Here is a 12,823-nt window from a genome sequence, read left to right as displayed (position 1 = left end):
TGGCCCTGCGATGAGGTGGCGACTTGTCCAGGGTGTACCCCGCCTTCCGCCCGATTGAAACTGAGATAAGCACCAGCGCCCCCCGCGACCACAAAGGGAATAAGCGGTAGAAAATGGATGGATGGATGTTCCTGCAATGTCTTGGCTGGTCCAGCAACATAAATAAACCGCTGCAGTACCATTCAGGGTCGCCATAGCAACAACAGAGAATCTATTGTTTCTACGTATCTTTGCTTTAGCAGGGCTTTATTGTTGTTAAATGCTAGCCTGTTCCTGGGGTGTCCTGGCTGGTCCAGCAACATTTATAAACTACTGCAGTAGCGGATTCATAGCAACGACAAAGAATCCAGTGTGGCTACAATATGCTTTAATAGTGTTACATCATATTATTAAGACTGCTCCAAGTGCATTATGTCCGTTTAGACGAGCTCCTGAAGCGTGATGGAGGCGCGGTCGGACGGTGGCCAGGTACACGCACACATTTGGCATCCATTAATTCGACATCCAGCGCCATGGCAACACTTGAAAGAGATGCTTCATTCGAGGGCGAAAGGCCAGATATAAATACAGGGTGCGCAAACAAAGTGCAGCAAGAGCGCCTGAAGGAGTCGTGAGGCTGCGTGTGGGCAGCAGCGGAGTGCTGACTCGTCACAAAAGTGTTGTGCCAATGCAGCGCAGGTGTGCACGCTGGGCCAGGAAGTACATGACCAGGGGAGGGAAATAAAGACGCCACAGGGCCGTGACTGATGCGCAAAAAAAAGTGAATTACAGCAGGTGGGATGGATGCTAATGAGCAGACTAATGACTGCTAATGGACTCATGACTGTGCAGGACTGACAAAACCTAAATTGTCAGCAATTCACTGACACTTTCCTTTTCCTTTAAAGGGGAACATTATCACAATTTCAGAAGGGTTAAAACCAATAAAAATCAGTTCCCAGTGGCTTGTTGTATTTTTTTAATTTTTTTTCAAAATTTTACCGGTCTCCTAAGATCCCTAAAAGAACCTTTAAAGTGCTTGATTTTCGCTATTTGCAATGCGACTATCCATTTCCCTGAGACGTCATACAGTGCTGCCAATGTAAACAAACAACAGCGAATAGCACACCAAGAAATAGCGGCATTAGCTCGGATTCAGACTCGGATTTCAGCGGCTTAAGCGATTCAACAGATTACGCATGTATTGAAACGGATGGTTGGAGTATGAAAGTATTGAAGAAACTGAAGCTATTGAGCGAATAGCTATTGACACTATTCATAGCCCTAGCATGGCTGAATAGCTGCGTTAGCATCGCCGGTAAAATGTGCGGACCAAACGATAAGGATTTTCGCATCTCGTGACACTGGAGCAACTTAAATCCGTCGATTGGTAAGTGTTTTTTTTGCATTAAATGTGGGTGGAAGGAAACGTAATATAGTTGCAAATGCATCTGCAGGTTATCCATACGTCTCTGTGCCATGTCTGCTTTAGCACCGCCGGTAAATAGCATGTTGGCGTCGATTAGCGTAGCATGTTAACATCGATTAGCTGGCAGTCACACCGCAACCAAATATGTCTGATTAGCATATAAGTCAACATCAACGAAACTTACCTTTGTGATTTCGTTGAATATATGGGTGCAAATGCATCTGCGGGTTATCCATACATCTCTGTGTCATGTCATCGCCGGTAAAATATGGAGACACTCTGGCACATTCAATAGGGGTCTGGCGCAGACACTTTCACATTTTTGGGCCAGAGATGCAACGTTAATCCCTCCTTGTTAGTGTTGTTACACCCTCCGACAACACACCGACGAGGCATGTCTCCAAAGTTCCAAAAAATAGTTGAAAAAACGGAAAATAACAGAGCTGAGACCCGGTGTTTGTAATGTGTTGAAAATGAAAATGGCGGCCATATTACCTCGGAGACGTCACGTTCTGACGTCATCGCAAAAAGAGCGATAAACAGAAAGGCGTTTAATTCGCCAAGATTCACCCATTTAGTGTTCGGAAATCGGTTAAAAAAATATATGGTCTTTTTTCTGCACCATCATATATATATTGACGCTTACATAGATTTTGTGATAATGTTCCCCTTTAAAGTGCCTGATTTTCGCTATCCGTGAAGCCATCGTCCATTTTCCTGTGACGTCATCCAGTGATGCCAATACGGATAGCACAGCAAGATATAGCGACATTAGCTCGGATTCAGACCCGGATTTTAGCGGTTTAAGCGATTCAACAGATTACGCATGTATTGAAACGGATGGTTGGAGTATGGTGGCAGATAGCAAAAACAAAATTGAAGAAGAAACTGAAGCTATTAAGCGAATAGCTATTGACGCTATTCGGCCATGTTTGCCTTAGCATCGCCGGGTGGGTGGAGGGAAACACTGAATGTAAATATAGTTTCAAATGTACATACAGCTAGCCTAAATAGCATGTTAGCATCGATTAGCTGGCAGTCATGCCGCGACCAAATATGTCTGATTAGCACATAAGTCAACAAAACTCACCTTTGTGATTTAGTTGACTTCATCGTTGGAATTGCATCTGCAGGTTATCCATACATCTCTGTGCCATGTCTGCCTTAGCATCGCCGGTAAAATGTGCAGACACTCCGGCACATTCAATGGGTTTCTGCCGGCAGATTTCTTTGACTTTATCGTTGGAAATGCATCTGCTTTGAGTGTCGCAGGATATCCACACAATCTTGCCATCTCTGTAGTAGCATAGCTTTCGCGGTACAGTGTGCGGAACAAACAACTGACCATTTTGTCGGCTTTCCCCATACCCTCGTATTTTGAACAAATTTCGTCCAATTTCTTGCCACTTTCGCATCTTTGGGCCAGTGGTGCAACTTGAATCCCTCCCTGTTAGTGTTGTTACACCCTCCGACAACACACCGACGAGGCATGATGTCTCCAAGGTTCCAGAAAACACTCTTGGCATTCTCTCGATGAGCTTCAAAAAGGTAGTCTTTTGAAAGGGTTTTCACTTCACAGGTGTCATAGTTTTGATGCCGTCAGTGACAATCTACAATGTAAATAGTCATGAAAATAAAGAAAACACATTGAATGAGAAGGTGTGTCCAAACTTTTGGCCTGTACTGTATGTATGTATGTATATATATATATTAGGGGTGGGCAAATTAATGCGTTAATTATGAGTTAACTCATCAATCTATTAATGCCGACAATTATTTTATCGCACATTTGCGTATGTTGTTTACATGTTTTTATTTTGTTAACGCCTTTTCTTAACAAGATGGCGTCGCCCGGCGTCGAGGGGCTCTTGGTAAAGATGGAACATTTGGCAAAAATACTGGACAATTCTGCAAATTTCATGGCTGGCTTACAGCGTGGTCACTCCGGGATGACTTTCGACCGCCAGACAATTCTGGATGTGGATGGATCGGGCCGTTTTTGACTGAAGGACGCGTGCTTGCTAGACCGGCTAGCTAGCATGGGAATACTTTGCCGGCTACATCCAGGGGCCTGTGAAGCAGCGGAGTATATGTGTTGTCTGTCTATTTATGAATAATGCAGACGAGGAGTGTTGGCTGAGTTCTTAACGTTTGCTTTCAGAGCGTGCATATCACAACATACAAGATGCCGTCATGGCGACACAACCTATACCGGGCTACCGCGCATGCTCGTCACTCCTGTTGCATGCTGGGTAGGGTAGTTCTTTTATTCCCTGGCTCATAACATCACAATATAGTACCATGTATATGCGTTCAGTTTATCAAAGCACCAAGCAAACAATCGGAAAATTCCCATCATTTCAATTCCTAGATATGGTCATAATTATTTTAAGTGCACTACGCAGAATAAACACAACATTATTAATATTGCTACTACGGATAATTTGATCAAAAATTCCCTAAAAAAACTATAATATAGGTTTTTTAAACATAAGATCCCTGATAAAAAAAAATGTTTCTGCTGTTATCTCAGTAATTTCCTGTTCAGATGTTATGATTGTGGCTCAGAGATTCGTATGTAGATTATATTTATTTTCCATAACAAACAGGATAACTTAAATACCCTGGCAGTGGTAGTAATAAGCTTAAATGTTTGTATTTACATTTTTTGAGTTGATTTTCATAAAGTATGCTATTTAACTGCTACTGTTTAACAAGGACTGATTTAAATTGTGTTTGCACAACAAATGTTTTGGCGCTTTTGTTCATGTGGGGGAATATTCCAATAAAGGTGCACTACACACTACTTTTGAATTCATTATTGGGCTTTGCGTATACAATGCAGTTAATCGCGATTAATCAGAGAAATAGTGCGATTAAATTCGATTAAAATTTTTAATCATTGCCCAGCCCTAATATATATATATATATATATATATATATATATATATATATATATATATATATATATATATATATGTCTTGATTGGATTATCCAGAGAATAGTGCTCGATACCGTGGTAGAGCGCAATATGTAGGTGTGGGAAAAATCACAAGACTACTTCATCTCTACAGAACTGTTTCATGAGAGGTTCCCTCAATCTCCTGATGTTTGAGGGAACCCCAAACATCATTGTTGTCCCTCAATCTCCTGATGTTTGAGGGAACCCCTCATGAAACAGTTCTGTAGAGATGAAGTAGTCTTGTGATTTTTCCCACACCTACATATTGCCCTCTACCACGGTATCGAGCACTATTCTCTGGATAATCCAATCAACACATATATATATATATATATATATATATATATATATATATATATATATATATATATATATATATATATATATATATCTTATTTAATTTTTTTCATACTGACAATTTTTGAAAAATTACTATATTATTGCAAAATTATAGAATTGTTTTCATAAAATCCCATTATTTTTAAAATAATTTTTATTCACCTTTTTGTTTTTTTGCTAAACTTTATTCCTGTAATATAACAAATGTATTGTAATATTTCATTAATAATGTACATTACATACTGTGTTTTTTTAATGTTAGCTTATTCTTGTATTTTCCCCCATAGTGGTATGATTATTTTTGAAAAAGTAAATATACTATCGAAAAATTATAAAACTTTTGCCCTAATTATGCCATTAATTAATTTTTATTCTCCTAAAAAGGTTTTCTTTCTTGCTGACCTGTATTCCTATATTAGTTCTCAAATATTTACATAATATTCCATCCATCCGGGGGGTCACTGGAGCCTGTCTTAGCTGCGTTTCGGGTGGAAGGCGGGGTACAGCCTGGACAAGTCGCTACCTCATCGCAGCATAATATTCCAATTATTGTTTTTTATATTATTATATATTTCTCGTAACATTCCCCCCTCCATGTTGTTATGACTTTATTCTGGTCAAGTTTTTCTTATGGCGTGTATTCTCATAACCTTGGTTTGTTGTTGGGATTTTCTCCAGCCCAGGGTTTTATCAGTAAAGAAAAGTGGACAGGGAGACATCCGCCTAGCAACAAGTAAAGAGGCCTTGCGACTAACAGCCAGTGTGGCTGTGCAAACCTCCCCTCCTGACACCTTGAGAGCTGATAGCGCAGGGTTTTTAGCTCATTGTCTAGCGCTGCTGGACTTAACTCGCATTCTGTGTGCATTTGTGTGATTTGCGCGTAATACTGCACTAGCGTGGAAACAGGAGTTGAGAACAGTCACAGAAAGCACACAACATCGCATCTTAAAGGCCTACTGAAACCCACTACTACCGACCACACAGTCTGATAGTTTATATATCAATGATGAAATATTAACATTGCAACACATGCCAATACGGCCTTTTTTAGTTTTCTAAATTGCAGTTTTAAATTTCCCGCGAGTTTCTTGTTGAAAACGTCGCGGAATGACAACGCGTGCGCGTGACGTCACGGACTAGCGGCTAAAAGTCGTCTGCTTTAATCACATAATTACACAGTATTCTGGACATCTGTGTTGCTGAATCTTTTGCAATTTGCTCATTTAATAATGGAGACTATAAAGAACAATGCTGTTGGTGGAAAGCGGTGGATTTCAGCTGTCTTTAGCACCGAGACACAGCTGGTGTTTGTTGTGAAGCTTTAACACAGAGCCGTCAAGCGAACATGTTTCTCTACGTCAACCAGCATGTTTTGGGATGGGGAAATTGTGATATATATCTTACCGGAGACATCAGTGCATTATTTATCGTCCTGCCGCAGCTGTCAAAAAAGGCAGCTGTGATCTTGGCTCCTCGGCTTCTCTCTGAGACACTGCGTGTTCACAGCAGCCATCCGACCTCGAAGTATGTCTTTACAATCTTTAAAATCTCACTAAAACACTATTAAAACAAGAAGCAGATAAGGGATCTTCCAGAATTATCCTAGTCAATGTGTCTAATAACATCTGAAACGCTCACTTTGCCGCTGCCGGCGTTGTCGCTTTTTTTTTCTTTTTCTAGTCCTTCACTATCAATATCCTAATTCACGAATCTTTCATCCTCGCTCAAATTAATGGCTTTCTCGGTCCGGATTGCTCTTACTGCTGCTGACTCCCATTATAAACAATGTGAATATGTGTGGAGCCCTGCAACTCGTGACGTCACGCGCACATACTTCCGGTAAAGGCAGGGCTTTTCTATTAGCGACCAAAAGTTGCAACTTTATCGTCGATGTTCTCTACTAAATCCTTTCAGCAAAAATATGGCAATAATCGCGAAATGATCAAGTATGACACATAGAATGGACCTGCTATCCCCGTTTAAATAAGAAAATCTCATTTCAGTAGGCCTTTAATTGCCACTTTCTTGTGTTCCAGAAGCAGATCCCTTTGGAAATCCGCCGTGCTACGAGGAGGCGGTCCTAATGGAGGACCCTCCCCCTCCTTACACCGAAGTCCTGTCAGAACCCCGAGGGATCACCTACCTGAAACCCGCCCCTTATCGATCCGCACCGCCGCCCCTGCGGGAACACCAGGATCCCAGCCCGGCGTTCCCGTCCAAGAGCGGCAAGCCTCCACCGCCGCCGTCGTCGTCGTCCGTGTTCCCCGGTCGGGGTTACTCCTCCCTCATCCGCCTGCCTTCGTCGCAGCGCTGGGACTCTTTGGGCCACCTGCTTTCCAACATGGACCTCAACCAGTACAACCTCACACCACCGGAGGCTCGCTCCCGGCGGGTGGGCGTCACCATGGCGACCATGCCCCGCCGGGAGAACAGGACCGGTGGTCTTAGAGGACGGATGCAGGGACTCCACCATGCGGACTTTGAAGGAGGCGTGCAGAGGCTAAGAGGCCTGGAGCCTGGCTGTGGTCTGCCTACATCCTTCCCTCTGCTGGGCCGGAGCACTGCCGTCTAAGTGGGCGGAGTCATCTCTTCAGGACGCTAATTGAGTCAGAGATTCAGACACTCAGCGAGGCGTTTTCATCTCTCAGCGCCCGGGCCTCCTATTGTTCCGCAGCAGCCGTTGCCATGGCGTTCGGGTCCTGCGTATTCACGGCCACGACCTCGCTCCTCCTTTTATCTGCTCCGTGTAACGTAGGATACACACAGAAAAGTGGCCAGCAACACGCTGCTTATATATTGTGTTATTTTCCTACTGAGCGCGTCACCCGCGTTCTTTCAGCACTTTGTGACGCCACACGGGCATCTTAAAATACTCCTAAAAGGCAAATCATCTTGTTTTCCCACACTGTTAAAGACCAGCAGGCTGCAGCCTTCAGGCCTGTGAGTCACCGATGCTCAATTTCAAATATAAACAGAAATGGATCTCAGCCACTCAGGACAAGCCCCTCCCCCATCCCTCAAGGAGCCTCTGATTCAACTTGTTTACAAATATACTGACATTTATTTAGCTTGTTGCACTGGGCAATCAATGGCTTTAATATGATTCTGTATTCATGCTAAAAGTACATTAGGAAAGCCAATTCAATAAAAAAAATATATATATATACTAATAATTTGTCAACTAATGTTGGAGTGCAATGTAAGCAAAATGTAATTTACTTAAATGCCCGAACCCATTTATCTATTTCATGACCAAATTCTTATATGTTAGATATATTAACCTTTTTATGCATGTAATGGCTTTTTTTTACATGAGGCTACAGCAAAATGAGAAGCAACATGGAAAATACTTGTCGTTCACTAAATGGTTACATACATTAATAATATTGATAGTATAATGGCTGCAAAATCTCAATATAAAAATATATACCGTATTTCCTTGAATTGCCGCAGGGCATATAGTATGCGCCTGCCTTGAATTACTGCCGGGTCGAACTCGCTTCCCAAAATAATTAGCACATGCTTAGTATTACCGCCTGGTCAAACTTGTGACGTCACGAGTGACACTTCCCCTGTCATCATTTTCAAAATAGAGGAGGCTGATTTCAATACCGGTAATTTGAAATCTCATAAAGGGAAGAAGATTAAGAGCTATTCAGTAGGATTTAAGGTCCAAGCTTACATCACACTCAAATTTTTACTGCATACCTTTGGTAATTGCCGGAGGGAGAAGAGGTTTTAAAATAATTAGCACATGCTTACTTTTACCGCATGCCTTTGGTAAGTGCAGGAGTGAGAATAAGTTTTAAGTTAAATAGCGCCCCGGCGGCAATTCAAGGAAATACGGTATGTTAATGTAAAAAAAACAAAACCTGTTTTTTAATCCATTTGGAAATATTAAAATCTAAAGTGTTTTTTAGAAATATTTTTGCACAAAAAAGTACTTTTGCGTGTTTTATTTTATCATAAAGAAAAAAAATTGGGGGCACATATTTTCCAAAAAATAAATGCAAATTGATAATATTTAAATATATTATTTTACATGTTTGTGTGTTCTTTTATAAATTTGGACACCAATACATCCATAAAAAAGAAGCAAAATAAAATAAATTAATGCCACTCATTAAAAGTAGTAATACATTAATACTATTGATGTATTTAAAAGCTTTATCATCTCTATAATTGAAGATATATAAAATAAAAATGCAGTCATTTTCTATGTAAATTTGGAAAGATTTAAATTGGCCCTGTGTACGCCACCTTTTGCCCGAATGCAGCTGAGATAGGCTCCAGCAACCCCCCGCAACCGTGAATGGGACAAGCAGTAGAAAATGGATGAATGGATAAATGTAAACAAAAAGTGTCCATTTTCATTTAATGTTTTTTGTTGTTGTTTACAAAATTAAAAAATGATGCCCGATTGTAGCTAAGGTAGGCACCAGCGACCCCAAAGGGAATAAGCGGTAGAAAATGGATGGATGGATGACTAAAATTGGAAAGAAAATTTGCAAAGATTTAAATATTTTATTTTGTATATATTTGTTAAGCATTCATAAAAGCAACATAAATCAAATATCAGTTATGCATTAACTACATGAATATTATGTATATAGTTTTTATAATATATGTATGCGTTTCTATTAAAAAAAATATTTAAATGTGAAAAAAAGGCATTACTGTTTTTTCTTGTCCAAATTTGGGAACAATTTCCTATTTTAATTATTTTGGCACAAAACGTCCATCCTATTCATATTTTGCATGTTTTTAACATAAAAATAAAGGATTTAGGACCAAAATGTAAATAGAAAAAAACAAAGCAAATATTTATACATTTTTTTTTAATTTTGGACACAAACACATCCACTTCACAATTTTTTCAAGGTAAACACAAATCTTATATTTTCAGAAAATGTATTCCAATATTTTACTTTGTTAGAATTTACCCGCGACGCACAAACATCCATAAAAATGTTTTAAAAAAAATATATTAATTCGTTTAACAATATGATTACAAAGTGGTTGTATTTTGTAATGACTGTTTCTAATATTTAGCCCTTCTCGGATGTACAAAAGAGGTAACCAAAATATTAGGAACACCTCTTCAGTTTCCCCTCCATCAGCCGCCTGGTCTCAGGTTGGCATCAGTATCAGTCTGTGTTGCCTGGCAACCTGCTTGGCCTTGTTTTAGAGTGCACCCATACATGTTGTCATGGTGACGGCCGTCAACACAAAGCATTATCTGATCACCCAAGATGCTACATTAGAGGGGCAACATATATTGCATGGCGGATACGACAAACAAACAACAAAAATCATAAATTTCACCTTTTAGAAAATACATTTTAATGCATCAGTTGACATATTAGAATAGATGACAATGGAGGAACATGGTGATTATGTACGTTTAATATATCTGAAGTGAAGCATGAGATAATGTGGAGGGTGGACAGGAAACCATCAAGAGTGCAGAGTTGAAAGGAAAGGTGACAATGGTGCTATCTAGCGGCGGACATGTGAACTACAACGAGGAGTCAGCTATTGCAGCAAACGAAGCAGCTTGGAAATCTTCAACAGTGGCAGAAAGAAAGAGAGAAAAGTGTGTGTGATGGGTTCAAGGCATCATCTTTTAATTCAATCCAACAAATAATTCACTTCTCTTTCAACTAATCTTCCTTTTTAATATTCTCAACACACACACACGAGCCACTTTTAGCAAATTAAAGTTGCATATTTGTTGACTAACTGATTCTTACTTATTACAGAATGTAATCAATGTGGATTTGAGATTCTAAACAAGGCAAATGAATCCAACGCGCTCACACACACAAAATTAATATGATTATGATTATTGCCTAGGAGGTTTTCTTTTATTTTCTACAAGAAATAGAAGCAAAAAGACTAACAATGTCATTGCTAATATTCAAAAAAGGGCTTTGCAACTCACTTGCTAGCCAACTTCTTTTTTTCAAACAGCGTTTTAAAAACAAACACGCCCCCTGGTGGCAAACGCCACACATATCTACTGTATTTAAAATTTAACAAACATTTTTTTTTTTTTGCACTGACACGGAACAAAAACAGCCGAGCAACAGGGTCAGAATGGAGGAGCATTAGGGGCACACTGGAAAAAATATTTAGAATTTAAAAGTACAAATTTGTTTTCAAATGTAAAAAATAAAAGTCTGTTATTTTTTCACAAGTTTCTAATTACAACTTTTTTGTAATGTTTATTTTAATTTTACGATAAATTCATTTTTTTATATGTGTTCACTTCATCATCTTAACAATCAGAGTTTTCACTGCAATTTTATTTATTTATAATTTGTAATTTTTTGGCTTTGACAAGCTTATTTTTGTAAAATTGGTACTTTTCAATTCTTGGAGAATTGACACTTTGTGTCATATTACGATGACTTTCCCTTTCAAAATAGTTTTAATGTTTATAATACATTGTTGAATGCAATATAACTAGCTTACACTCCTGAAATGTGATTAGTTCAGTAAAAAGACCTAAATAGGAAAACCTGTTTTCTTTTATATCAGAATAAGCTTGCTATATTTTGTTGAAAAAAGCTGTAATTGTACAATAATGTGTAATATTTATCAGTTTCTAATTATGGGAATAAGCTTGCATTATTAAAGTAGTAAAATAATAAATGTGTCATATTAGACAAAAGGAAAAACTAGTCATTTTACAAGACTATTCCTAAAATATTACAAATGTTTAATGTAAAATCACAACTTTTTCCTCATATTTCGAGTTTATTCTTGTGAAATATAATTTTTTTCTCACAACACTTCACTATTACTACAACTTTTCATACTGGTATCATTATTTTATAATTTTCGGTGTCGCCCTTAATACTAATACAATCTGCCCGGTGGACAAAATGTCCACTTAAATGCATCGTTATAGATAAAAGTCATATTTGCCATTTCCAGTTATTTCCTCCCACTGTGTAACATATGTCCTGTTTGTATATGAGTGGACAGTAAAACAAAATGTCCACACTGCTCTTCTAAAAACCTGGAAAATATCTACAGTATAATCATCAGGATTAGATGCAAAATGGTGTATTTTTTGCGTCGGTGAAGGTGCCAAAATTAGGGCAAAAAAAAAAAAAGAAGCAAAACTGGGTGTAAGCAGACAGGACTTTTAAGCTGCTGTTCATCCACTAAATAGGCAGACAAAAAAGTGCAGCAAAAACAAATCATAATAATCATCAAGGCACCTAATCCCCCTGAAATAGAAGATTAAGCGACTGGTGTCTTGGCAGGAAGAAAAAAGGTAAGCAAAGGCAGGTGAAGACAACATGGCGGTCACATCAGCTTTACAGGCTGCAGTTTTTTCTTTAAAGCACTACAATGTGCTTCCCATTGTCTCTACCGTGCAGCACTGCGCTACTTTAATACCAAGAAGATGTCGTCGCAAACTAAAATTTACCCCGCTCCCAGCTAATACATCTGCATAGCAAAAAAAAAATATATAAAGAGAAAAAAAATAAATAAAGTATCAAACACACACAAAAAAAAGTCTTATATTTCAACCCCAGCTTGTTTGGCTACTGTTATTATTTTCCTCAAAAAAGATACACACTTGGTCATGTTTTTTTTTTGAGGTTACTTTTTTACAATTTTTTTTTAACACAATTTTTTTTTGGAAAAAAAAAGTTTCCTCAAGAAGCGCACTTCCTACTTTTGTCCGGCGTGTGTGATTTGCCGGCTTAGTCGTCGTCTTCGTCCACCACAGGGTCTGTGTCCCAGCACGTGATGTCAATCTCTGGACACACAACAACACACGTTAAGTGAATCATTTACAACCGTTATTGATTCATAAGCACCCTTTTTGGCTGTTGGCTATTTTAGCCAATCAGAGGCTATTTCTGGAAAAGGTAGAGCGTTGGGGAAAAAAAAGAAGTTACATTTGAACTTGTAACCAAAACAACACAAGTGGCACTATAAGCCCTAACTAGCTGTAAAGTCACTTTAGCCAATCAGAAGCCAGAAGAAAGCTATTTCAGGAAAAGACAAAATAACAATTCAAAAAATAAGGAGACAACATTATGAGATGGCTTTATCTTTTAAATATACTCGGTTAGAAAACAATGTGGAC

At 38.8% G+C, this 12,823-nt stretch overlaps 2 protein-coding genes across 6 annotated transcripts in view; one reads left to right on the top strand and one right to left on the bottom strand.

Annotated features, from left to right (window-relative positions):
• Positions 1-11,268, top strand: part of LOC133551752 (proline-rich protein 7) — a 37,310-nt gene extending 26,042 nt beyond the window's left edge. For both annotated transcript variants that reach the window (XM_061898796.1, XM_061898795.1), the window contains one exon: positions 6,747-11,268. In XM_061898796.1, the coding sequence (XP_061754780.1) occupies positions 6,747-7,282 (536 nt within the window). In that variant the 3' untranslated portion in view covers positions 7,283-11,268. The remainder of the gene's footprint in view (positions 1-6,746) is intronic.
• dbn1 (drebrin 1) overlaps positions 10,030-12,823 on the bottom strand; it is a 97,479-nt gene continuing 94,685 nt past the window's right edge. For all 4 annotated transcript variants that reach the window (XM_061898790.1, XM_061898791.1, XM_061898792.1 and 1 more), the window contains one exon: positions 10,030-12,490. In XM_061898790.1, coding sequence (XP_061754774.1) covers positions 12,435-12,490 — 56 coding nt within the window. In that variant the 3' untranslated portion in view covers positions 10,030-12,434. The remainder of the gene's footprint in view (positions 12,491-12,823) is intronic.

Source organism: Nerophis ophidion, linkage group LG04 (genome assembly GCF_033978795.1).
Source record: "Nerophis ophidion isolate RoL-2023_Sa linkage group LG04, RoL_Noph_v1.0, whole genome shotgun sequence".
NCBI classification, from domain to species: Eukaryota; Metazoa; Chordata; class Actinopteri; order Syngnathiformes; family Syngnathidae; genus Nerophis; species Nerophis ophidion.
Note: the sequence above shows the minus strand (reverse complement) of the source record. Positions and strands in the feature narration are given on the sequence as shown.